The 25611-nt window shown below is 42.3% G+C and overlaps 1 protein-coding gene across 1 annotated transcript in view; it reads left to right on the plus strand.

Moving 5' to 3' along the window:
* FAM184B (family with sequence similarity 184 member B) overlaps positions 1-25611 on the plus strand; it is a 93139-nt gene that overhangs the window by 20476 nt on the left and 47052 nt on the right. Inside the window, exons 2-5 of the mRNA XM_073342436.2 lie at positions 18475-19245; positions 23406-23541; positions 23649-23797; positions 24676-24882. Coding sequence (XP_073198537.2) covers positions 18475-19245; positions 23406-23541; positions 23649-23797; positions 24676-24882 — 1263 coding nt within the window. The remainder of the gene's footprint in view (positions 1-18474; positions 19246-23405; positions 23542-23648; positions 23798-24675; positions 24883-25611) is intronic.

Consider the following 25611-nt stretch of genomic DNA (forward strand, 5'->3'; position numbering starts at 1 on the left):
GAGTAGCTTCTTATTTAAATTATAATAGCTACAAGGCCGCTATCCTTTTGGCATTCAAATCCCTCCTGGAGAGTCGCTTCTGCTGTGATTCCAACAAGAAACTAACCATGAGCTGATGGCAAGGTTGATGGGTGGTTTGGGATCGTTTATATATTGTATCTAGGGGAAGGAAACTGTATTAGCTAAGTATTTAAAGTGGCTTATCTCCACTTTTTCCCACACCCTCTGTTCACTTGTTTAGGCCTCAATCATCCAGACAGCTACATATGAAGATATGATTAACTTTGTGTGCAATACACATGAATTGAATTCAGTAGGACTGTTCATGTGTGAAAAGTCCACTCACACAGATAAGCGTTTGCAGGATCACGTAATCTTATATCGTAAGCCCTTAGGGCAGAGACTGCCTTGAGTGGGATTTGTTGGTCCCCAAAGAATACTGCAAAGTTCACAGCAGGCCAGGGTGGGGACTAAGCGGTGGGGCACTGGCCTTGTAATGCTCGCATAAAGGATTGGCGGGTCCTTCCAGCCTCCTAAGAGGATTTGTCGATCTATTTAATCTGTCCATATAGATTTTTATATTGAGCTTATATGGTGGAAATGGGGATAGAAATGTGTGTGGAGACAAGGGAGGAATGTGAATGAAGCCCATGCCAAGAAAGCCATAAAGTGAGCTGAGAGAAGATGGATAGTTGTACTGTCTCATTCATAGTTACTCAAAAATTATATGGAGGTGGGGAATTTGAATGAGACAAAACCCTTCTTGAAGAGTTTTGGTGAAGGGAGAGGGAATGGTGGGAGATGCAAAGCAAGGAAGAAAATGGGAAGAAGAGAAAGGGGGGATAGCTTTTAAAATAAATATAATGTAACAAAATTCTCACTGAGGAATGACCATCCACATCCATATAATACTCAAGGAAACCCCCCTGTTCATTTGTGTCACAGGGTGGGCTGGTCCCTTTAAGGGAGTTTGGGCTCAGTCTCACCTGTGCCTGATTTACCTCTCAGAGCATGTATCTGAGAACCCGGGCCTGCAAGGAGCCACAAGGGTAGCTTGTGGTCGAGGGAGCAGAGCTCGCAGGAAAAGCTGTGTGCTGAGAGGAAGTCTAGCAATGGGCCATATGACAAAAGGAAACTGGTGGGAATAGCTGGAAGGATAACAGCTTGCTGAGGAAACTCCTACGTAACCCTGTGAGACTTAATTACAGAAGCTCAGAAAAAGGTTGAGTAGTGGAAAGGGTCCTTCATTGCAGGTTAAGTGAAACGAGAGTGAACTATAATATTATGGGGTGGAAACACGAAATTAATTTGCTGTATAATAAGTGTTTCCTTTTTAAAATGAATTCTAAACAGTTATTAAATCACAAAGCCTATGTTTATATAAAAAGACATATTATTTTGAGTTGTGAATTCCTATTTTTCTTCAAAAGAAATACCCATGCTGTATCAGCCAGCCAGCGACTTTGCCATGTTCCATCAAAGTGCCTTACAACTATTAATAGACTTGGGGTTTGTTTGAACACAAACATTGTGCTGTAACTGTAGGCTTAGGCCTTGTCTACATCATACAGTTTTGTTGACAAAAGTCAGGCTTCATCGAAAAAAACAGTGGAGGTGAACACACAACAATGCTCCTCCCGCTGATTTAACTCTCCTGATATGCCAACACAATAAAACCACGTCAAAGAGTGGCATAGAGCTTTTTGTGACACAGTTAGAGCAACGCAGTGTCAGTGTAGACAATGTGCTTGCTTAAGTCACTCTAAGTGGCCCTCCAGGAGGTCTCCCACAATGTCCATCATGACCGCTCTGGTAAGCAGTTTCTACTTCACTGCCCTGCAGCCAGGTACACAGGCACCCCCCTTTAAAGCCCTGGGAATTTTTGAAATTACACTTCCTGTTTGCTCAGCATGGACAGCTCACATTGCATCTTCCCAGCTGACCATGCAGCAAACGCACTCTCAGCTTTCCACAGCAAACGCGCTCACGCCTGGAGTACACCAGAGTTGCTGGGAGGGCAGGCTGTGCAGTTGCAGCTCCGATCCAGCCGTAGGAACTTTGACACCTATAAACAGATTACTCGTGTCATGGATGACAAGGGACTCAAAAGAGACATGTAGCAGTGCTGTGCTAAGACCAAAGAGCTGAGGCAGGCATACCAGAAGGCAAGGGAGACCAACCATTGCTCTGGTGTGGTGCCAATAACATTCCGCTTCTACAAAGAGCTGCATGCCATCCTCGGTGGCAATCCCACCTCCACTGCCATAAGCCCTGTGGATACTTCAGGGGGACTGGAGGCAGTGGTCAGATGAGTCAACCCTAAGGGATGAAGTGGTGGATGAAGAAGTCGAGTTGAAGGAGGATGTGAGCCAGATGCGTGGTGAGCCAGAACCTCTTTTTGACTCTGGAGGGGTCTAGCCAGTCCCAGTACTCCAGCTCTGGCATGCCTGAAGCAGGAAAGGGGAGCTCTAGTAAGTACTCATTTTTCTTTGATAGTGCACAGTTATATGAGGTAGAGGTGTCCTTTATTTCGTTACATGGTGCACGTGGGAGAAGGGATAGAAATTAACAACACTAGGTACTATTTGTATCTGCATCGCATTCCCCTGTGCAGCTACACAGTGGGGGCCCCGTGGAAAAGTTTGTTAATGTACATCAAGAGCTCCAAGGAATCCTCCATAGAGATCTCTAGGAAACCTTCCTGCAGATACTCTGCAATCCTCTGCCGAAGGTTCCTTGACAGAGCTGCTTTGTTTCTTCTCCCATTGTAGGAAACTTTGCCGTGCGAATCGGCAATTACTTCCAGAGGAACCAAAACAGCACACAGGTGAGCAGCATAGGGACCCACTCTGAAGCTGCACACATGCAGAAGATGCACCCTGGCATCTTCAGTTACCCTCAGTCATGTGATTTCAGCTTCAATCGCCCCCATCTGTGGAAAACAGTGCCAATATTCAGAATAGTCTCCCCAGGCGCATGTACTGATCCCCTTCTGCTGAAACCATGCAGATCCTTTGTCCTGTCTTGCACCCCTCCTCCCGGACTGAACTCGCCATGTTTAGTGGTGTGGCCGTGCTGCATGCTTTCCAAGGGAAAGTGAGAAAGTATGTAGCTTTTATGATTCAAGACTGTGAGTGCACACACAGTACTGATTCTTTTCTTTTGCTTCCGTAGATGTGCCCTTGAGGGCCAGCCTCTACACACTGGCGGAGCGCTTCTGCCAGATAAGGAAGCAAATGAGAAGGAGTAAGGAGGACACAGTTTCACGAAGTGCTGCCATCATCAGATCAGGCCGATAGTGAGCATAGAGTGTGGAGAGAGACAATAAACAAAAAACTAGAACAGGATAGACAGAAGTGGAGACAGGACCAGCAGCAGATAATACAGGTTCAGGAGTGGATAATAAAGCTCATGGAGATGCTGAGGTCCCTGACTGCAGGTGAAACATAGGAGTGCTTGATTCCTCCTGCAGCCTGTACAGAACTGCCTTCCTTGCCCTCCCCAAACTCCCACACTCACACATTCCTCTCACATTCCCGGCCCGATGCAGTACCCCTTGCACTCCACCCCTAGGGATATTTTCCGTAATGACAGCTGGACTTACACACTGCTGTGAGATCCTTACTTCAGAGAGTGCTGTTCACTATCATGTCCCTTGTAAGAAATGTTAATTTGTGTATTGCTGTTAAATAAAAATTGAGTCTTACAAAGACAGAGATTCTTTATTTGAGGATGGTTGCAATAGAAATTCATACACAATGGGAATCGCCACATTTGCAGACTACAATTAATGCTCAGCCAGGAATCATTACAGGGGTCATTCAATGTGGCAAGTAAACAAAGTCTGGCTCAATTAATTACAGAAAGACACATTACTGGGGCTCATTGTCAAAATGCTGCTTCAAAGCCTCCCTGATTTGAATAGCCCCTTGGTGAGCCCCTCTAATAGCCCTGGTGTCTGGTGTCAAAATCAGTCGCCAGGTGATCCACCTCAATGCTCCACCCCAGGAAACTTTTCCCCCTTGACTTCACAAATGTTATGCAGAGCACAGAAGGCTGCTATGACCATGGGAATATTTTCTTCACTGAGTCTAGCCTGCCACAAAGGCAGGGCCAGGAAGCCTTTAATCTGCCAAATGCACCTGCTGAACCTGTTGTTGAAGCGCTCCTTGCTGCTGTCAAGGTTTCCGGTGCATGGCTTCATGAGCCACGAGAGTAAGGGGTAGGCTGGGACACCCAGGATCACTATGGGCATTTCCACATCCCGTATTGGAATCTTCTGGTCTGCAAAAAATTCCCTGCATGCAGCTTTCTATATAGCCCAGTGGTCCTGAAGATGCACGTGACATGCACCTTCCCTGACTATCCCATGTTGATGTCAGTGAAATGACCTCAGTGACCCACCAGCGCATACAATACCACAGAGAAGTAGCCCTTTCTGTTGATGTACTGCATCACAAGATGATATAGGGCCAAAATTGGGATATACGTGCCCGCTGAAGTTAGCGAATCCCATTGCCGCAAAGCCATCCACTACTTCCCACACATTGTCCAGAATCACAGTCCTTCGTACTAGGATGTGATTAATGGTCCTGCACACATTGCAACCCCTACAGTGTACTTTCCAACTCCAAACTGATTCGAGACTAACCAGTAGCAGTCTGGAGTTGCCATCTTCCACACAGCAATCGCCACTCGCTTTTCCACCATTAGGCCAGCTCTCATTTTGGTGTCCTTGTGCCGCAGGCCTGGGGCAAGCTCTGGACGGAGTTCAAGGAAGGTGGCTTTACGCGTATGAAAGTTCTGCAGCCACTGCTCATCATCCCATACCTGTTGCGGTTCAGTGATGAGACAGAACACAGCTTTATGCAAGCAAACAGGCTGGTCAGCGGAGATGGGCTGTTCTGCACCCCCTGCCTTCCACCTTCTCCTTTTATTATATTTCTCCCCCTAAGCATTACACACTGCTACACAAAGGAATGTATGACGTTGATTCATATGCTTAGTTACCATCCTCCATCTACTACAATCCTGGTTCTCAGGCCTTGAGCCCAGGCTAAAGAAACCTCCCACAGTTGCTGTCCAAACAATCAAGTTCTCAGGGTTCATATCTAGCCCTTGTCCTTGGATAGAGCAATGTGTGCATTGCTCCTAGGAAACAGTTAGGGTGTGCCCCGCCTGCTTCCAGGTGGAATAGCTAGACATTAACCCTTCACATACCTACATCACAATCCGATCCCACGACTTGGTGCTTGTTTCCTGAGCCCAACAGCGATGCTCCACCATGTGCAGCTGCTCCATGAATGCCAGCATCAATCTTGAAATGTTTCTTTCCAGGGCACACAGCAGGGCAGGCACCATGGATTCCTATTCAGATTCACAGCTCATGAAACACTGCAGGATCAGCCACATTGTGTTCATAATGCTTATCCCAAGATTGGTGAGTGGTGCAGGATCCATGCTTTCAGGCAAAGATAGCAGGCACACAGTTTACAGGGGCAGCTGAAAAATGGCACGAAACGCAGTAGGATGCCCTTGGAATTATGGGACCGAGAAAACTGCACCATAAGGTGATCTTTCTGCCCCCATGATGCACTGCAATCCATTCCCAGAACTCCTAGTGGGAGAAGGTGGTGATTTGCACAGTGGGATAGCTACCCACAGTGCACTGCTCTCTCTGTTAGTGCTAGAATACCAACTGTGGACGTGCTCTGCTGACACAAGGAGTGTTGTGTGAACACGCGCAAGCGATGTAATTACAGCAGTTTATGATCGTCAGTGGAACTTAAGTCAACTTAACTCTGTAGTGTAGACACGGCCTTAGTCTCCACTACAGAGTTTTGCCGGCCTAGCTATGGTGGCTAGGAGTGTGGAAAAAATTGGCATAGCTATGCCAGCGAAACTCCCCAGTGTAGAAGCAGCTATGCTGACAGAAGAGTGCTTTTGTCAGCATAGCTAATGTCTCAGGGTCGAAAGGGGGAGGGGGGCTAGCTATGCTGGCAGAAAAACTCCTGCCAGCATATGCTGCACCTACGATAGGGGTCTCTGCTGGTATAGCTGTGCCAGAAAGGTATTTGTAGTGTAGAGAAGCCCACAGAGGTATTGTTAAAGTCCTACAGCCCTCCAAGTGTGGATGTAGTTATACCTCTATAAAGGTGCTGGTAGAGCTTATTACTGTAGTGAAAGGGGAACAAACTGTAAGAGTATTAGGCACCTTTGTATCAGTACGATTGCATCCACACTAGGGACTGTACCTAACCCACACCTGTATAAAAACTGCATGTTGACCAGGCTCTAGTCTCACAACAAAGCCTATGAGATGATGCCCTTTTTTACAGGTAGGGAAGCTGGAGAAAGATTAAAGGACTTGACCAAGTTCAGAGGAAATCCCTGGCAGAACCAGTAAAACCGTCATCGTGTGATTCCCAGTCCTGTGTCTTAACCACAGGTTCATCTTTCCTCCCCATGCAAAAGCAAGTGAGAATTATAGCACTGTGGTTCATCCAGCAAAGCAATAAATGTTTAACGGAAAGCATCTTCAGTCAGTTCCCACTGTGGCTAAATGAATAAGCAGCATTCATCTAATTCTGTGAGGAGTGTGCATCTATCTTGCACCCCAGTCCTTGACTTCCAAGAGACAGCACCCTTTCCAAATAGCCATAATACTCTAGTGATGTGATGCAAGTCACACCTCCCAGACCAGCCTTGACTGTTGGATGCCACGTACAGTTTATTTAGGGGAAGGTAGCATCCACTGTGTGCTATGTACACATTAGCGAAAATGCAGTGTATTTACAGCGAAACAATGCAGACCCCTTTGATTTTAGTCTAATTCCAGATGATTAAAGATTCTATTTGTGTTTATTAAACCCATCAGTTTAACTAAATGCAACAGCAAAATAATCTCTATCTGACTTCAATGACCATATTTTTACTTAGGACTTAGCTTGGTAAATATGTTGAGGCTCAGTTTGATTAACCACAGTAATTACCAGAGCAAAAAAAAGGAAATATATTTCATTTAATGATAATACAAGTTGCTTTTTCTTCCACTTTCATAGTACTTTAGTTATTGTCAAATGAATTCAAACTAGTTTGGATAAGGGCACTGCCACATGAATTGAAACCTGGCTTAAGAACGGTAAACAAAAGATAATGATAAACAGCCACATATCAAGTTGTGGAGAGGTGGATGCTACAGGGATCTTGCCTTATTTAACACCTTAATTAATTATATGGAAGTGAGAAAAGTTAAGAAAAGTCATAGATGATACTAGGTCATGTGGAATCACAAACACCAGTGAGGGAAGAGAAATAAAACAAAAGGAACTGCAGAGGGGGAAATATGGACAGAAAGCAACAAAACTGAATTCAGCTTAGAAAACTGCATGCGAACGCATGTGGAGAAAACTAATCCAAAATGTGGCTATTGAATGGGAAGGAGAAACCTGGAAAACTGTAATATTGAAAAATATCTGGGAGGAAGGAAGTAAAAAGCTGTTCCACAGTGATTTATGTAGGAATCCTGCACTGGCAGAGGTATTGACAGGATGGCTAATTTCTGTCCCTAATTTGTGTGTCCAGTTCCTACCTTGCTTTACAGGGTGGGAAGAGCTCCATAAACGCTACTGGACCACATGAAGTGGCTGCACTCTGGTCTGACTAAATCCTCAGTGCACAAAAGTCAAAGGAGTAAATCATGGAGCGGAGATGAGTGGAGAACTCGAGCTTCCTGCCTCTGAGAAGTCATCCATCCATCCTGATCTTCCCTCTCTGTAGGGCTTTCTGCCTGCTCTGTGGGAACAGAGAAGGACCAGAGCCTTTGCTGTTCAAAAATAAATGCTTATTATGCAGGGAGAGCTGTTTGTGAGAGAAGAGGGAATTGCTGGAGTTTCGCTTTCTGTCTTTCCTCACTGTGAGTTCCAGGGGGTCTCATCTAAGCTGTCTTGTTGATAGAATTCCTTGCTCACAGTTCTGAAATGGAACTTTCTTCTTTGAGATTTCCCAGCTAACTGTCAGTCATCCATGAAAGGCCCACTCCTTGGGTCCTGGCACTGCATCTGCCCAGAGTTATGGTGGTTAGAATTTGTGACTCTACCTCTGGATATGGGGAGGAACTTGAGGCTGCATAAACACTGTCACACATCCCCAAAGGCTAATCCCACCCACACAGTATGCATTTAGGCAGGCTGTGGAGGGCACAGAAGACTCTGTGTCCTGGATTAGACCTTCTGATTCTATGATTTATTTTTCCTTTCCTGAAATTATTTGGATACTCTATTGGTGGTGCCTTTTTCACTACCTCCCCTTCCCTGGAAACTTAAAAATACCATTACTGCAATACATTTTTACTTTGCAAATTCTTAAACTAGCTGAGCAGCTATTTCCAATACAGGGCAAATTTAGCACATGTCTATATTTCACAAAAGAGACATCCAGCTGGCCTCACTTTTATTCATAGACCTTAATGTGATTAGCAGAATGATAGACTGCTGAGTACATAAACAACTTGGGTACTGTGTGTCCAATATTAATCTTAGGAGTTCAGGAACATTTCAGCTCAGATAAGCAAAAAGAGCACAGGAGGGAGACGAATGTATGTTCTTGTCTGGTTTCTGGGGCACTTTAGGTGAGCTAAAACATTTTAATTTAATTTATAAAATTTCAGTTGAATGGGGGAAAAAAAAGATACTCTTCCCCCTCTCACACCTTTCCAAAATCTTAACAAGAACAAGGAGGAAGCATAATCTAGGCAACAGGCATAGCAAAATAAGTAAATAGTAATCTGAAGCAAAGTATTCTATGGTTAGAATCTCTTAATGCACCTCTGCTGATATGTATTATTGATAGCAATAGATAGCTCATTCTGGAGAAAAGGGCATACATCAGAATATCCAGGATATGAAGTGACATAATTTGATGGTAAAATTTCACTAGAATAGTTTTAATAATGTGTTGGTTGATGGATAAAGGCTTAATATAAGATTGCTTCATTATGTGTTGGTAAATGGAAGTCAATACCACTAAGATCAGTGTAGATTCACGATAACGTTAATGGACAATGATGGAAAAGTTTTAATCTACTGTAGCAGGGGTGGGAAAACTTTTTGGCTTGTGGGCCACATCTAGGTATAGAAATTGGTGGGCCATGAATGCTCATGAAATTGGGGTGGGGGCGGGAGGGTGGGAGAGCTCAGGCTGGGGGTGCGGGCTCTGGGGTGGGGCTGGGGGTTTGGGGTGCAGGAGGGTGTTCTGGGCTGGGACCAAGGGGTTTCGAGCGTGGGAGGGGGGTCAGGGCTGGGGCGGGGCGGGGGGTGGCTCAGTGGTGCAGGCTCTGGATGGCGCTTACCTCAAGCAGCTCCCGGAATCAGTGGCATGTCCCCCACACTCTGGCTCCTACGCGGAGGCACAGCCATGCGGCTCTGCTGCACACTGCCATGTCTGCAGGTGCCACACCTGTAGCTCCCAGCCGTGGTTCCCAGCAAATGGGAGCTGTGGGGGCGGCGTTTGGGGTGGGGGCAGTGTGCCGAGTGGAGTTCCCTGACTGCCCCTATATGTAGGAGCTGGAGTGGGGACATGCCGCTGCTTCCGGGAGCTGCGCAGAGTGGCCTCCGACCCCGCACCCCGGCTGGAGCGCCAGAGTGGGGCAAGCCCCAGACCCCGCTTCCCAGCGGGAGCTTGAGGGACAGATTAAAATGGCTGGCGGGCCGGATCTCACCCACGGGGAGTAGTTTGCCCACCCCTGTACTATAGGCAAGTAAGTGAGCTATGAACTACGGTCAGAGAGTGAACTGTGTTTGTTTCTTATATACAAGTGGAATTGTACTTTACAAAATCTCTCTCATGGATGTAGTAATAGTGACTTGAATTTATATAACCTGTCAACCTGCATGTTCAAAGCAGTGTTGCCAACTCTTGTGATATTAGGTAATTTTTTTCTGTAGATTTTGGAATCAAGAGATTTCAGGAGAATTAAAAAATAAGTTTCTAGCCTTCATTGTTACAAAGGGAAACTTGAAAACATGACCCGAGTTCATCCTAAAGGTTCAGAAACCAGAAGGCAAGTAAAAAGCACCCCACATTTATTATAAAATACCTCATGATTTGGGGGACTGACTCATAGTTTTTGAATGCTTGAGATTGACAGTACTTCAAGGACCTCAATCCTGCAAATACAAACATGAGTCACTTTACCATTATTCAGTAGGACTATTCATGAGCATAACGCTACCTATGGGTATGTCTACATTGCAGCTGGGATCATGCTTCCCATTTCCAGCTTGAGCAGACACAGACATGCTAGCTCTGCTCGCAGGATAGCTGGGGTAGCACATGCAGCAGTTTGGACTAGTCAACAAAGTACAAACCCACCTGGACCTCTGTGTACATAGGGGGGCAGCTAGCCCAAGCCTCCTGCCATGCTACCCCTGGATAAACTGCCTTTTTAGCACACTAGCTGGAGTGGAGCTAGTCCATATCTGCCTACTTCAACTGAGAAGCACCCTCCCAGCTGCAGTGTAGATGTATCCTTTGTGTGTGTCTTTAGGTTCTGAGCCAAAGCGCTTTAAAAATATTGCAAAGGAATTGTATTGAATTACAGACTATAGGCCAGTGATGTGGCATTTGGATACATCAGGTCTGAATTTGCTCCTATTTGTGTATAAAACTAATTTCACCCACCATTGAACTGCAATGATGTGGACTGAGGTGACCCTCCAGATTGAAATTCAGAGAAATTTTAACAGTGCGCAGCAGCAGCACCCAACATACCAAGGCAGGAAGTTAAAAATTCCTCCTAATGATGTCAAAGCCCTTTACAGCACTTGAATGTATCCTCACAACACCCCATGTGAAGAAAGGAAATCTTATTCCTGTTCTACGGGTCAAGAAACTGAAGCAAAGAGGGACTAAGACCCACATCCTCAAAAGTATTTAGGTGCCTAAATAACTCTTGAGGATCGGGGCCTAGATGACTTGCCTAAGATTATACATGAAGTTGTGGAGGAGCCAGGAATAGAACTCCGGAGTCTGATTCACCACTGCACTATTCCAAGTTCATATGAGTGGAACTCCACTGAAACCAGTGAAGGTCCATTGGCATAAAAGTACTGCAATGGCAAATCCAGAACTTCTGAATCTCAGACCTGTGCCTTCATCATAAGAATATCTTCCTTCTGCTTGAATATGAATAAAGAATATGGGAAAAGGATGTCGGTGTGGACATTTATTAAAATATTTATTTGGGATATTTGTGAAATGTATTAGTTGGTTTTGTTTTGTACCATTTATATAGTTATATCTAGAACACCGGGAGAGGAAGATGGAGCCTGTCCTTTTACTAAGGGAGACTTTGCTTCAAAACTCATTGCATTATTTTTGGAAAGTAACTCCTTTCAGGCTGACATAATAAAATATGCTCTTCTGTAATCTGCTTGGACAGTAGACAATGTAGAGTTCATGGTGACAAACTTAGCTGCCATCGGTGGAGGTGAGAGATGCTGTCTCTGGAAACAGAGATGGAAACAGAGATGATGCAATCACCTGACCTCAGTGAACAGATATCTAACTAGTTAGTATTTGAAGTTTGTCCCCTCCGCATGCTGTGAAGAGTTTGCATAACTTTGTAAATCTATGTCTGGTTTAAACGAGGTCTGTCAAGTGATTAAAATTAATCACGATTAATCGCACGGTTAAACAATAATAGAATACCATTTATTTAAATATTTTTGATGTTTTCTACATTTTCAAATATATTGATTTCAATTACAACACAGAATACGAAGTACACAGTGCTCACTTATATATATATATATATATATATTATTATTATTATTATTACAAATATTTGCACGGTAAAAAAACCAAAAGAAATAGTATTTTTCAATTCACCTAAGTACTGTAGTGTAATCTCTTTATCATGCAAGTTGAACTTATAAATGTAGAATTATGTACAAAACCCCCAGCATTCAAAAATAAAACAATGTAAAACTTTAGAGCCTACAAGTCCACTCAGTCCTACTCGTTGTTCAGCCAATCGCTCAGACAAACAAATTTGTTTACATTTGCAGGAGATAATGTTGTCTGCTTCTTGTTCACAAGTAATCTGAAAGTGAGAACAGGCATTCTCATGGCACTGTTGTAGCCAGCATCGCAAGATATTTACGTGCCAGATGCGCTAAAGATTCATATGTCCCTTCATGCTTCAAACACCATTCCAGGGGATATGCGTCCATACTGATGATGGGTTCTGCTCGATAACAATCCAAAGCAGTGCAGACTGACTGTTCATTTTCATTACCTGAGTAAGATGCCACCAGCAGAGGGTTGATTTTCTTTTTTGGTGGTTCGGGTTCTGTAGTTTCCGCATCAGAGTGTTGCTCTTTTAAGACTTCTGAAAGCATGCTCCACACCTCATTCCTCTCAGATTTTGGAAGGCACTTCAGATTCTTAAACCTTGGGTTGAGTGCTGTAGCTATCTTTAAAAAATCTCCAGTGAAAGTGTTCTTAAAATGAAAAACATGTGCTGGGTTATCATAGAATCATAGAATATCAGGGTTGGAAGGGACCCCAGAAGGTCATCTAGTCCAACCCCCGGCTCAAAGCAGGACCAATTCCCAGTTAAATCATCCCAGCCAGGGCTTTGTCAAGCCTGACCTTAAAAACCTCTAAGGAAGGAGATTCTACCACCTCCCTAGGTAACGCATTCCAGTCTTTCACCACCCTCTTAGTGAAAAAGTTTTTCCTAATATCCAATCTAAACCTCCCCCATCCGAGACTGAAAAGGAGTACCTGTGGCACCTTAGAGACTAACCAATTTATTTGAGCATAAGCTTTCGTGAGCTACAGCTCACTTCATCGGATGCATCGGATGCTGTAGCTCACGAAAGCTTATGCTCAAATAAATTGGTTAGTCTCTAAGGTGCCACAAGTACTCCTTTTCTTTTTGCGAATACAGACTAACATGGCTGCTACTCTGAAACCCATCTGAGACTGCTGTAACATGAAATATATGGCAGAATGTGGGAAACCAGAGCGTCATCAGTATGAAAGCATGTCCTCTGGAATGGTGGCAAAAGCATGAAGGGGCACACGAATGTTTAGCATATCTGGCACGTAAATACCTTGCAATGCCGGCTACAAAAGTGCTATGCAAATACCTGTTCTTACTTTCAGGTGACATTGTAAATAAGAAGAGGCAGCATTATCTCCTGTAAATGTAAACAAATTTGTTTGTCTTAGCAATTGGCTGCACAAGAAGTAGGACTGAGTGGACTTGTAGGCTCTGAAGTTTTACATTGTTTTGTTTTTGAGTCCAGTTATGTAACAAAAAAATTTTACATTTGTAAGTTATACTTTCACGATAAAGAGATTGCACAACAGTACTTGTATGATGTGAATTGAAAAATACTGTTTCTTTTGTTTATCATTTTTACAGTGCAAATATTTGTTATAAAAATATGTTTGATTAATACTTTGTTTTAAATTACAACACAGAATACAATATGTATGAAAATGTAGAAAAACGTCCAAAATATTTAATAAATTTCAATTGGTATTCTATTGTTTAACAGTGCGAGTAAAACTGTGATTAATCACGATTAATTTTTTTTAGTTAATCACATGAGTTAACTCCGATTAATCAACAACTCTAGTTTAAACTGGTATATTTTCCTGACAGGTGCTAGGCAGGTGTTAATGAACATATTTAGGTTTCGCAGACTTCAATATGTATAATATAAAAAGAAAAGGAGTCCTTGTGGCACCTTAGAGAGGTGCCACAAGGACTCCTTTTCTTTTTGCGAATACAGACTAACAAGGCTGCTACTCTGAAACCGGTGTATAATATAATGTTTCTCTATAAGCATTTTTTTTCTATTTTCATCAATTTAAGCTTTCTCAGTTGTAGGAAATTATGGGGGTTGGACAACATGGGAATCAGACAATAATTACTGAATGACTATAGATGTTGGGATTCAAAATGTTAAAGCTTAATAGCTGTTAAAATACAAATTGTCAACATCGTATGAAAAAGTAAAACACCTTAAATCAAACTAATGAGATCTCAAGCAGCATTTTTCTTACTGTGTCTAGCTGTATATTTTGAGTATTAATTAATGGAAAAATTTTTCATCAGTTTGTGTGTGTACAGTGAAATCAACATTTACTAACAAAAATCTAGTCCTTCCAAGCCTAAAAACATATTTTTGAATGCTGATTGCCTCTAGTATCACAATCACTTATGATTTTATTCTCCTTTGATTCTCATCTCTTTCCTAACACCTCGCTCTGACAAATTTTATCCAGCTAATGAAGCAACCTGCTGGAACAGCACCTTCATTGCTGGCATTCAGGTTCCTACAAGAATAATGTGCCTGACACTTCTCTGTAAACACAAATCAGCTTTTTTCCACAGTGAGCCAGTTAACCCCATCTCCACTGCTGAGGTGAAATTCGATTTTTCTTTTAATTACCATTTTTAATTACCAGATTTAATAACAGAAAGCAAATGATTTAGAGAAATCAAATAATAAAGTGGGAGTATTAAGGTTTATTATCCATTGCACTGGTAATGCTTTGGTGTATATTGTGTGCCAGTGTTTTTTACCAGCATGTCATCTAACTCTGCTCAATAGCAGAAAAATAGGTAAGAAATTTCTTAGTGCACACATACCTTTGGAGAATTGCTATGGCAGCAGTAGCCTAGATATTATGCTGGTGATTCAAAGAACAATATAATCATCGCTGCAGGTCAAGGTGGTTCAGTCTTTGCTGTCACACCACACTGATTGGCTATTTAGGGTTGCCGTTGAAAACCACTTAAACTGCAACTAGGATGCTGCAGTGCAGTTCCACAGAGGCTTTCACCAGGTTAGCTGATGATACCTTTGCTCCAGTAACTGCACCTGGTGGCTTACAGTTCAGCAATTATGCTTTAGCGTCTTCCTTCTGGTATATTGAGCTATAAATAACAGGACCAGTCCACCTGACTGCTTCCCATACCCTCTATGACAGCATTTTTGATTGATTGGGTTAGAGCATCTCACAGTGCACACAGAGGCTTCTCCGTCCAAAGCCCATGACTTTGGAATGATTATTCTGGGGCAAGGCTAAAATGTTTTTTTATTTTCTTTTTCAATTTATCTATGTGGGTTTCTTTTGCTGGGCTTAGTTTTATATTTTTGGGAGTTCTAAAGGTATTATTATTATTTTATGTTATTTTTAGAGTTGGGACATTGTTGTCAATTACCATTTTTATTACGGGGCTTGGATGTCTTTGGGCATTAGCATTTAACAAAAATTGATTTTTGTTTTCTTATTTAGGCAAGTTTAACTGTTTATAAGATTAATGGCTTAAATTTTCTCAAAAGACTAATGATTTTGGGCCTCCAATCTGAGGATCATTTTCAGAAAGTGCTGAGCACCTGCTCTCTGAAGATCAATATCCTTTAAGTCATTTCAATTTGAGTACCCAAAAACTGAGGTACCCATAACCACTCGTCACTTTTGAAAATGTTATGCCCTTAAACCTAACAATATTTAAATCAAAATTATACCTGCATAGTGGTTCTAGTCACCAATAAAAGACAGGATACCAATAATTTCTAAATGGCCACAATGGGTAGATAAGCCATTGTCTCCCAGCCTTTTGGGCAATGGAACCAACTACAACGTTGGCTATTCCCACTAGCGCAGGTTGACTCCCATTCCTTTGTACCTGCTCTGACTTTCATTGGAGTTTGGGTTCCTCTCAAGCCCAATTTCACAATAGCCAGTAGGGGGCAAGGAGCAGCCCAAGCTCAACGGCGACCAACAACACAACTGAATAGGAGGCAAGTAGTGGCGGCACACTAGAATTCAAGACAGGGACTCAGCATTAAGGTGCGAGTGAAAGTCAGGACCCTATTAATCGAAGGGTTACCCGAACAAGTTACTTTGGTCATTGCCAAAATACATGGATGGAATGAATCCCTTCCCCCTATTTTTCAAGCAGACTATAGAATAATTAAATATGTTCCCAAACTGACTTAGGTTAGCACTTTCAGAGGAGAAAGAATCTGCTCAGTTCTTCCAAGCATTTCTGTTTCATTGAAAAACAGTTAAAAATAACAGGGTAGAATTAACAAGATGTAATACAAAGCTAAAATATATGTCTAAATTGAGATAATGGCCAAAAGACTTTTGGCTGTTGGTTTGCTTGGCTCTGGGAATATGATTCTATCACTGTCTGTTGTCATATATTTATCCAGAAATATACCCAGATACTGCTGTACTTGTGTTATTTTTATTAAGGCCCCTCCATGGACTTGAATATTAGCAGGGCATGAGGTTACATTCTGCAGGAGGTAGTTGCATGTCTGCTTATTTTTTTTTTTAATGGATAGCTGAAGGCTGAAGTCCAATGTGTGAATGTCACACTATGGAATATATAAAATACTACTATGGATAGCACAGAAAACTCTTACATGTGACCAGACAGACTCATGTTACCAACAAAGTATCTGGAAGAAATCTGAAGATATTCTTAAGGTGTACAAAATATAGGCCCCAGACCTGCAGTTCTTACTTAGACAAAGCTCCTCATGATCTCTCAGTTGATGTTTTGCCTGAGGATTGAGCAAGGATTGCAGGACTGGGATCATACTGTGACCAAAGAGTTGGATGTGATCCTGACTCTAGATGCATGCATTTGAGGCTAGTGTTGGCTATAAATGAGTGGTCAAAAGCCCATTGGGATTCTTGCCATTGATCTCACAGGGCTCTGGTCAGGCCCATAATCTCTAGCATACATTGTATGTAGTCCCAGATATTTATGTAGAGCTATGAGCTTTGAACTTTTGATATGAAAAATAAAAGCAGGAAACTCCAGGCATATGTCAATATATTAATTAATATCCTATTTGAGTCTTGACACCATTCTATATTTTTATGCCATCACTTTGTATGCACATGCTTAATGAGAAAAGACATCCTATTTCACAAAGGGATCCAGAAACAGCCAGGCCAGAGTAGACCAGTCCATTTATGCCAGGATCCTGTCTCTGATAGTGCCAGAAACTATACGTTAGCCAATAAATACAGAAAAGGGAGCCACTAATAAACAGAAGGAAACCAAAAATCCATGGAAAACATTATAACCAGACACATGTATCTGACTAACATAGATGTCACCTGTAGGGCTTTTAGTGGGCGGACATATGGATACTAAATGACTACATCTATATTTCTGTAGTGTATGTTGGTAGCAGCACAGTTCAGTACTGACCTTTATACATTTCAAACACAATTACCTATGCATTAGTCCTAACAAATTCCTCTAGCTCAATCCGTTCAGAAAGCCACTAACAGTAAATAACATGAGTATGCTGATGCATAAATTTTACATACTACAGGATGACTTACAGCATCACAAGGGATTTTGAATGTATTAAATCAGTCTGTTTGACATTTAGGGGGGTGACTGTTATTAACAGTACTGGGATACATCAAAGCTTGAAGCAGAAAATAAAGAAAACATCTATAACAAAATAAAGATGAAAATATTTATAACAATCAGTTACATCCCATGGGCCTGATCCTGGTCCCTGAAGATCAATGGCAAAATTCCCATTGATTTTGCTGGGAATGGGATTAGGCTTCAAGTATCTCTTCAAAGAGAATACTAAATATTTTGCAGTCACATATAACAGCCTTGCAAGCTCATCATGCAAATTTACCAGCTCAGGCAAAAATTCTATGAATCTACCCTTCATTCCAACCCACTGTAGATTTTTAATAGATATTTCAAAATAATAATAATATTTTGTATTTATATAGTATTTTCCATATGAATAAGAATTTATGTAGTACCTTCCATATGGATAAACTTTACAAATATTGAGTGAAGCATAATCAGCCCTGAGAGAAGAGGATTATCGCTCCCCATTTTATAGACTGAGCAAAGTAAATTGCAGAAAGTTTAAGACCAACAATTTTAAAAGTGGCCACTTATTTCTCAGCTGTTGAATGCTCAACTTGAGCCAGCCAAAACCTGATTTTCTGCAGCACTGTGCAACCAGCGCTTCCATTGACCTCAAATGGATTTGTGTGAACTCAGCACCTCTGGAAATCAGGCCTGTGTTTTGAATTAGGTACAGTGGACACTCCTGAAAATTTTGTCCTTAGTGACTTGCCAAAGTTGTCTGAGGAAATCTTTGCTAGAGTCCAGAAGAGACCCTATATTTCCCAGGTCTCAGTCTCCTATCTTAAACTCAGGGTCATTTTTCCTCCCTTCACCTATGTTGCTTTCTAATTTGCACTTGAGGTGTGTCTGCCTGTTATTTTCACTTTTTTCTCCTTGCTAGTAAGGAACAATTTACATTTAACTGTAGTGATCATCATCTTAGACATTAATTTAATACATTGATGAATACAACTGCTGAAATCTTTAATACCATAAATTAAAACATATTGTAATATTCTATTCCTGGTCTATAGGTGATATATGCTTTGAACACTAAAAATGATGAGCATGAGGCCAGTATACAGGCTCTTAAAGAAGCCCATCAAGAGGAAATTCAGCGCATCCTTGCTGAGACAAGGGAAACCATTCTCCAATATAAATGTAAAGTAGGAGAAGAGCAGGAGCTACGAAAGCATATTCAGACCCTTGAAGATACACTGGAGCAACACACAAGGCTAAAGGAGGAAACCTTAGTAGAATTTACCATGTGCAAGAAGCAGGTGGAAGAGAAGGCATTCAGAACAGAGGCAAAACATACTGAAACGATCATTACCCTTTCCAAGGAGATGCTAGATTCAAAGACAGACTTTGAAAACAAGCCTCAACATTTCAACCAGGAGTCCGAGAGCCTGGTAAATGAATGTAAGCCATTTAGGCAAGATAAATTGGATAAAAAGGAGACAATAGATGAAAAATGCAGCATAGAGTTGCGGGCTCTAATTAATGAAATGGAAAACCTCAAGAAGGAGAACCAGAAAATAACTGAAGAATATGCTCAGAAAGCCAGCAAACTACAAGCCTCTTACAAGAAAGAAAAAGAGACTTTGAAAAAAGCCATGCAGCAGTCAGTGGCCGATACACAGCAACAGTGCCAGCAAAGAGCAACAGAGCAGAAGAAAAGCTCTGAGGCCCAGGAAGCTGCTTTGCGGCAGCAGGCGAAGAAGCTGGAAGCTGAGCTGGAGGTGAAAGGCCAGAAGATAAATGAGTTGAAGAAGCATTCCCAGAAGCTGAAGGAGAAGATGCAGGTAGAATGGGAGATGCTGATCCATCTGCCTATAAAGTAGCAAATTACTAAATCTTTAAAATTCTGTTTTATAAAAGCGTTTTTTCTTTCTATAAATAGCCCTTTGAGTTAAGTGCTTTGTAAGCACTAGAGAAGTGTAAGGCAAGAGGGAGAAACTTAATTAACTGACAGAGTTTCGGAGACAATTAAGAATCCATTGGGGAGCCTTCCGGAACAGCACCCTCTCTTAAAGCTGTAGATGATGCGTGGGGGAGAGAGGTGAACCTTGTGCCTTGACTGAAAACTTATCCTCCCCTCAGCTGCCAGGTGAATCATAGAATCATAGAATCATAGAATATCAGGGTTGGAAGGGACCCCAGAAGGTCATCTAGTCCAACCCCCTGCTCAAAGCAGGACCAATTCCCAGTTAAATCATCCCAGCCAGGGCTTTGTCAAGCCTGACCTTAAAAACCTCTAAGGAAGGAGATTCTACCACCTCCCTAGGTAACGCATTCCAGTGTTTCACCACCCTCTTAGTGAAAAAGTTTTTCCTAATATCCAATCTAAACCTCCCCCACTGCAACTTGAGACCATTACTCCTCGTTCTGTCATCTGCTACCATTGAGAACAGTCTAGAGCCATCCTCTTTGGAACCCCCTTTCAGGTAGTTGAAAGCAGCTATCAAATCCCCCCTCATTCTTCTCTTCTGCAGGCTAAACAATCCCAGCTCCCTCAGCCTCTCCTCATAACTCATGTGTTCCAGTCCCCTAATCATTTTTGTTGCCCTTCGCTGGACTCTCTCCAATTTATCCACATCCTTCTTGAAGTGTGGGGCCCAAAACTGGACACAGTACTCCAGATGAGGCCTCACCAATGTCGAATAGAGGGGAACGATCACGTCCCTCGATCTGCTCGCTATGCCCCTACTTATACATCCCAAAATGCCATTGGCCTTCTTGGCAACAAGGGCACACTGCTGACTCATATCCAGCTTCTCGTCCACTGTCACCCCTAGGTCCTTTTCTGCAGAACTGCTGCCTAGCCATTCGGTCCCTAGTCTGTAGCTGTGCATTGGGTTCTTCCGTCCTAAGTGCAGGACCCTGCACTTATCCTTATTGAACCTCATCAGATTCCTTTTGGCCCAATCTTCCAATTGGTCTAGGTCCTTCTGTATCCTATCCCTCCCCTCCAGCGTATCTACCACTCCTCCCAGTTTAGTATCATCCGCAAATTTGCTGAGAGTGCAATCCACACCATCCTCCAGATCATTTATGAAGATATTGAATAAAACCGGCCCCAGGACCGACCCTTGGGGCACTCCACTTGATACCGGCTGCCAACTAGACATGGAGCCATTGATCACTATCCGTTGAGCCCGACAATTTAGCCAGCTTTCTACCCACCTTATAGTGCATTCATCCAGCCCATACTTCCTTAACTTGCTGATAAGAATACTATGGGAGACCGTGTCAAAAGCTTTGCTAAAGTCAAGAAACAATACATCCACTGCTTTCCCTTCATCCACAGAACCAGTAATCTCATCATAAAAGGCGATTAGATTAGTCAGGCATGACCTTCCCTTGGTGAATCCATGCTGGCTGTTCCTGATCACTTTCCTCTCATGCAAGTGCTTCAGGATTGATTCTTTGAGGACCTGCTCCATGATTTTTCCAGGGACTGAGGTGAGGCTGACTGGCCTGTAGTTCCCAGGATCTTCCTTCTTCCCTTTTTTAAAGATTGGCACTACATTAGCCTTTTTCCAGTCATCCGGGACTTCCCCGGTTCGCCACGAGTTTTCAAAGATAATGGCCAGTGGCTCTGCAATCACAGCCGCCAATTCCTTCAGCACTCTCGGATGCAACTCGTCCGGCCCCATGGACTTGTGCACGTCCAGCTTTTCTAAATAGTCCCTAACCGCCTCTACTGAAGGGGGCAGTAATGTTGCCAAAGTGTGGCAGGGGGTATGCAAGGAATGGGGGACGGCAGCTGTGTATCCTCCCACCCTCTAGCCATCAGCAGCCCATCCACTTCAATATGAGGTGCATTCTTGGGTAGAGAGGCTAGCCAGCAAGACAGCAGGTTGGACCTCAGCTGCTTTATGTTGTATGCTCCTAGTCATGACCCTCAATTTAGGTAGCATTTAATAAAGCGTGCATCTTGGGAGATTCTGATACAATGATGATAATAGGCCGGATCACTTCCTCAATGGGGAATAATCTGTTGGAGGGGGCTCAAAAGGAGGAAATCTGGAAATCATAAGGATCCCCTCACAGAAATTCCCTTATACTGTTCCATTGGGGGTGCAGGAGCAGGGTTTACCTCCCCGTCAAGGCTCGGAACCTCACCGATTCCCAGGGTCCATGGGTGGCCAGGGCCAGACACAAGGAAGCTCCTTCCCCCTACGAGAGCGCTGGTGCCCTCTGTCCCCACCTCACTGACTGGCAGTACAGCTCTGAGTGAGCTGCACAAGCACAGACTCCTCCTTAAAGGTGGATCCCTGCTGACGGGGGGCTTCAAGAAAAAAAAAATGAGACAGCCCCAGGCCACATCACCTGTTCTTTGTGAATTCCACAAGGCCAGATGGGGAATGTGTCCAGACTCCACTGCCTCCCTCTCCCCCACACTCCAGAGAAGAGGGGGAGGATGATGCCACAGAGTTGGGTAAGCCCTTCCATCACACAGGGTGGGGGGATCCAGACACAAACCTTGGTTCAGCAAGATACTTAAGCATGTAGCTAACTTTAAGCAAGTGAGTAGTCCCATTGAAGTGACCCCTGTGGAAGTTTTCTACATGCAACTCACTTACTTGAGCTGTGTTCAGGGTCCCGTATCTGTTCTTAAGAATGTAATATTTCAAATTTTAACTTTACAGTTAATTAAGTCTTAATTTACAGTTGCTAGAAGGCCTGTAGGATCTAGGCCCCCATTTGGCAAATCACTTAAACTGAGTGCATGCTTAATCTTAAACAGCTGCTTAGCCCCACTGAAGTTAAAATTAAGCATTCACTTAAATGCTTTGCTAAATTTGGGCCTTGCTGAACTAGCTAATCTGAAAGAAGCAGAAGCTGAGGGATAGAAACAACACTTCCTAGAACCTTGTCCCAGAAATAAAGATTAGATTGTAATTATACACGTAATAGTACAAATATAAAAGACTTCATGCTACTGGTGTATGTGTACATGTTGCCTATAGTTTATGCATATTATAACATGCAACTGTTTTATATCTATTAGTTTTCCACATCCCATAATAGTTTATGTATTGCTAGCAGAAACTGATTTAAATGGAAGAAAATGCAGTGTTTCTGGCATGCAATAAATAAATAAAAAAGGAACTGGAGGTGTCGAGGCAGTTTCAGGTCTTTTGCTTTTAGTTTCTGATTTTGGTATCAGCTGAATGGGGCTCAGGTTGAAATTACATTAGGAAGATCTGTTCTGAGGGCCAGATCCTCAGCCTGTGTAAATTGGTGGTGTTCCTGTGAAGCCAATGGAGCTATGCTGATTCACATAAGCTTAGACTCTTGCCCTGAGTGTTGAAAGAAGAACTCTCACTTTGGGATAAATTTGGGGGAGAAAGAGAACAGTTACACAAAATGTAGTTTCCAATATTTTGTTAATATTTGTTTTCACATAAAAGCTCTCCTTCATAAGGTGGCTTTTTCTACTGTTACATATTTATGACTACCTTTCGCAAACACATACAAGATGACAAACTGTGAAGAAGAAATTTCTTTAGTCACAAATATCTCTGATCATTAGTAAATACTGGCAAGGAAAGCCATTAAATGCATTAAACATAAAAGGAAAAGGATATTTAAGTGTGATGAATTTTCTATTTTTTCCTCAGTGCATGACAAGTGCTTGGAGACCTTTGGATGAAAGGCCCCATATTAGAGCAAATTTATTATTAATTATTATTATTATTATTATTATTATTTCAGAGCCAGTGCATGTGTGATGAAGCTGGTTTAAATAAAGTTCTAATCTCTCTAATAGATGTTGGAGGTATTGCAGTGCTTGACAGAGGCAAAACTAACTAGCTTACCTCTAAGTTTCCAAGGTCTGAGGCATCACTATATAGTAATGGTGACTGGTGACTGTTTGGTGACCTCTGCACCTTGAGAATAAAATGGACTATATGCAAGATGCCAAAGAAATAAGTGATATCCTATGATATTTTAGGACTTGGAAATACAGCTTAAGGAGTCTCAACAAGAGACTCTGGAGTCCCAAAGCACAGTGCAAAAACTGGAAGAAGAACTGACTGTAGCCAAAGAGAGGCTCATGCTCCAGGAGAATGAAATATTGAGTAACGCAGGTACGATGCTCATTAATGTCATTGTTAAATATTTCCCTTGCTAGTCAATCACGTTGTAAACTCCCAAGTGATGTATGTTGTTTGAAATGTAAATCTTACAACCGCAGAAGAAATGGAAACTGTACTGAATTCCCAAAGCAAAGCTGAGAAAGAAGTAGATGAACTGAAGAATCAAATAATGCAGCTGCAGCAAATGACCTCCACCAAACAAAGCCAAATGAAGAAAGGCAGTGAAGACACACAGGTGCTTACACAGGTATTTACTCCCAGACCTCTTAAGGCATGGTACCCCATCTAGGGCCTGATCCAAAGTGCATTGGTATTAATGGGGATCTTTCTTTTGACTTCCGTGGACTTTGGATTACGTGTATAGGCCTCAGTCCTGCCAGGTACTGAGTGTTTGGCCCAATCCTGCAAAGCACTTAAACACACACTTGACTAGTTTGGTTGACTTCACTTGGACTACTCACATGCTTAAAGTGAGGCTTATACTTAAGTGCTTTCCTGGTTCAGGGCAGAATGCTCAATAGCTTGTAGGATCAAGCCCTTAAAAAGGGAGAGGATCAAGGCAGACTTCCTAAAGCTAAGATGCTGATTAATGTAAAAAAAGAAACTTTTCGATTCCATTTAGAAGCTTAACAACAAAAGTTCAAATAATGAACTCCCACCAGTAAGGAGTTTATAGACCCTAATAGCTCCCTGATCACAATGCCTCCTGCTAAATTAATTATCCAATCCAAACTCTCTTTACCATGATCTGTTAGCTCCCCTTACTGGATTATTGCACTTGGATGTTAGAAAAACACACTTGGTGTGAGAAACATAGCGGGGACCAAATTCATGGTGGTGTATCGCCATGAAAGTGCAGTTGTCCATGAGGAGATCTCTAATTTCAGAAGTAGATTGCAATATGAAAAAGTGTGAGAAGCTAGATTATAAAAGTTGTGTACAGTCCTGGAGCCTTAACATTTCACAGGAAGGGAGTGCTTTTTTTTTTTTTTTTTTTTTTACAAGAACCCAGTGTTGTCCAATGAAATTCACCTCAGAGGACAGGAAATCCCCTACAGAATAGGTGGACTGTTCAGGCTCCAGGACTTTATCTTGATTTTCTTATAAGGCCACTGTATTTTATAGGCCATGGAAGCTGCAGCTACTGAAATAGAAGATATAAAGCAACGGCACAAAGAAGAACTTCATAAAATTAAACAACAGTCAGATGAGGAGAAAATGCGTTTGAAGGAGCAGCTTGTGAAGGGGTTGGAAGATCTTGTAAAGAAACACACAATGGAAATCAAATCTGCTCAAACCTCCATGGAAGCTGAAAGAAAAATATTGCAGAAGGTAGGGATGTTCTTCTATTAATAGATACTCTGATTCATCTGTTTTTAATCTCATTGGTCATAGTAATTTTCATTATTCTAACTGGAGGCACTTTGAGTTACTAGAAAATGAAAGGATTTTGTTGCTGCATTTCTGTTCTAAAAAGTGAACTGAACTGGTGGTTTTTCTAAGAAAAGCTTCACAGTCAAAGTGAATTTATCCTTGATGTGACTCCTGTGTTCTTGGCAGTGCCTATGCTTGAATGCCTTGCTTGTGACAGCAATGTGATTAAATTAATGTCCATCCCAAGGGATAATGACCAGGGGTTGTATATTCCAATCTCAAATTTAAATTCATATGGATCCTTGCTATTCAAAACTCGAATAACATTGACCTACTCAATATTTACACATTTTCCAAACATAGAGCCCAATCCTGCAAGATGTTGATAACCTCCTGTAAGATAATAGAATTGAGAGGATTTAGCACCACTCATCATTGGCTCCAGAATGCAGTTCTGCAGGTCAGATGTTGCTGCTGACTGCAGGAACCAGTGGCCACCCAGGCACAGAAGAGACTAAATAAACTGATACTAATCTCCATACTTAATTCCAATCAGTAGGAGTAATTCTTGTCTTCCCTCAGATCCAAATAGGTTGCCTTGGTAACAACAGTAGTCATGGAAATACTGTAGGAGTCTATACTGCACTTTAATTTAAACTGTTGGCATAGCATTGGCACCCAGTCGCT

This window comes from Lepidochelys kempii, chromosome 4, assembly GCF_965140285.1.
Source record: "Lepidochelys kempii isolate rLepKem1 chromosome 4, rLepKem1.hap1, whole genome shotgun sequence".
Classification (NCBI taxonomy): domain Eukaryota; kingdom Metazoa; phylum Chordata; order Testudines; family Cheloniidae; genus Lepidochelys; species Lepidochelys kempii.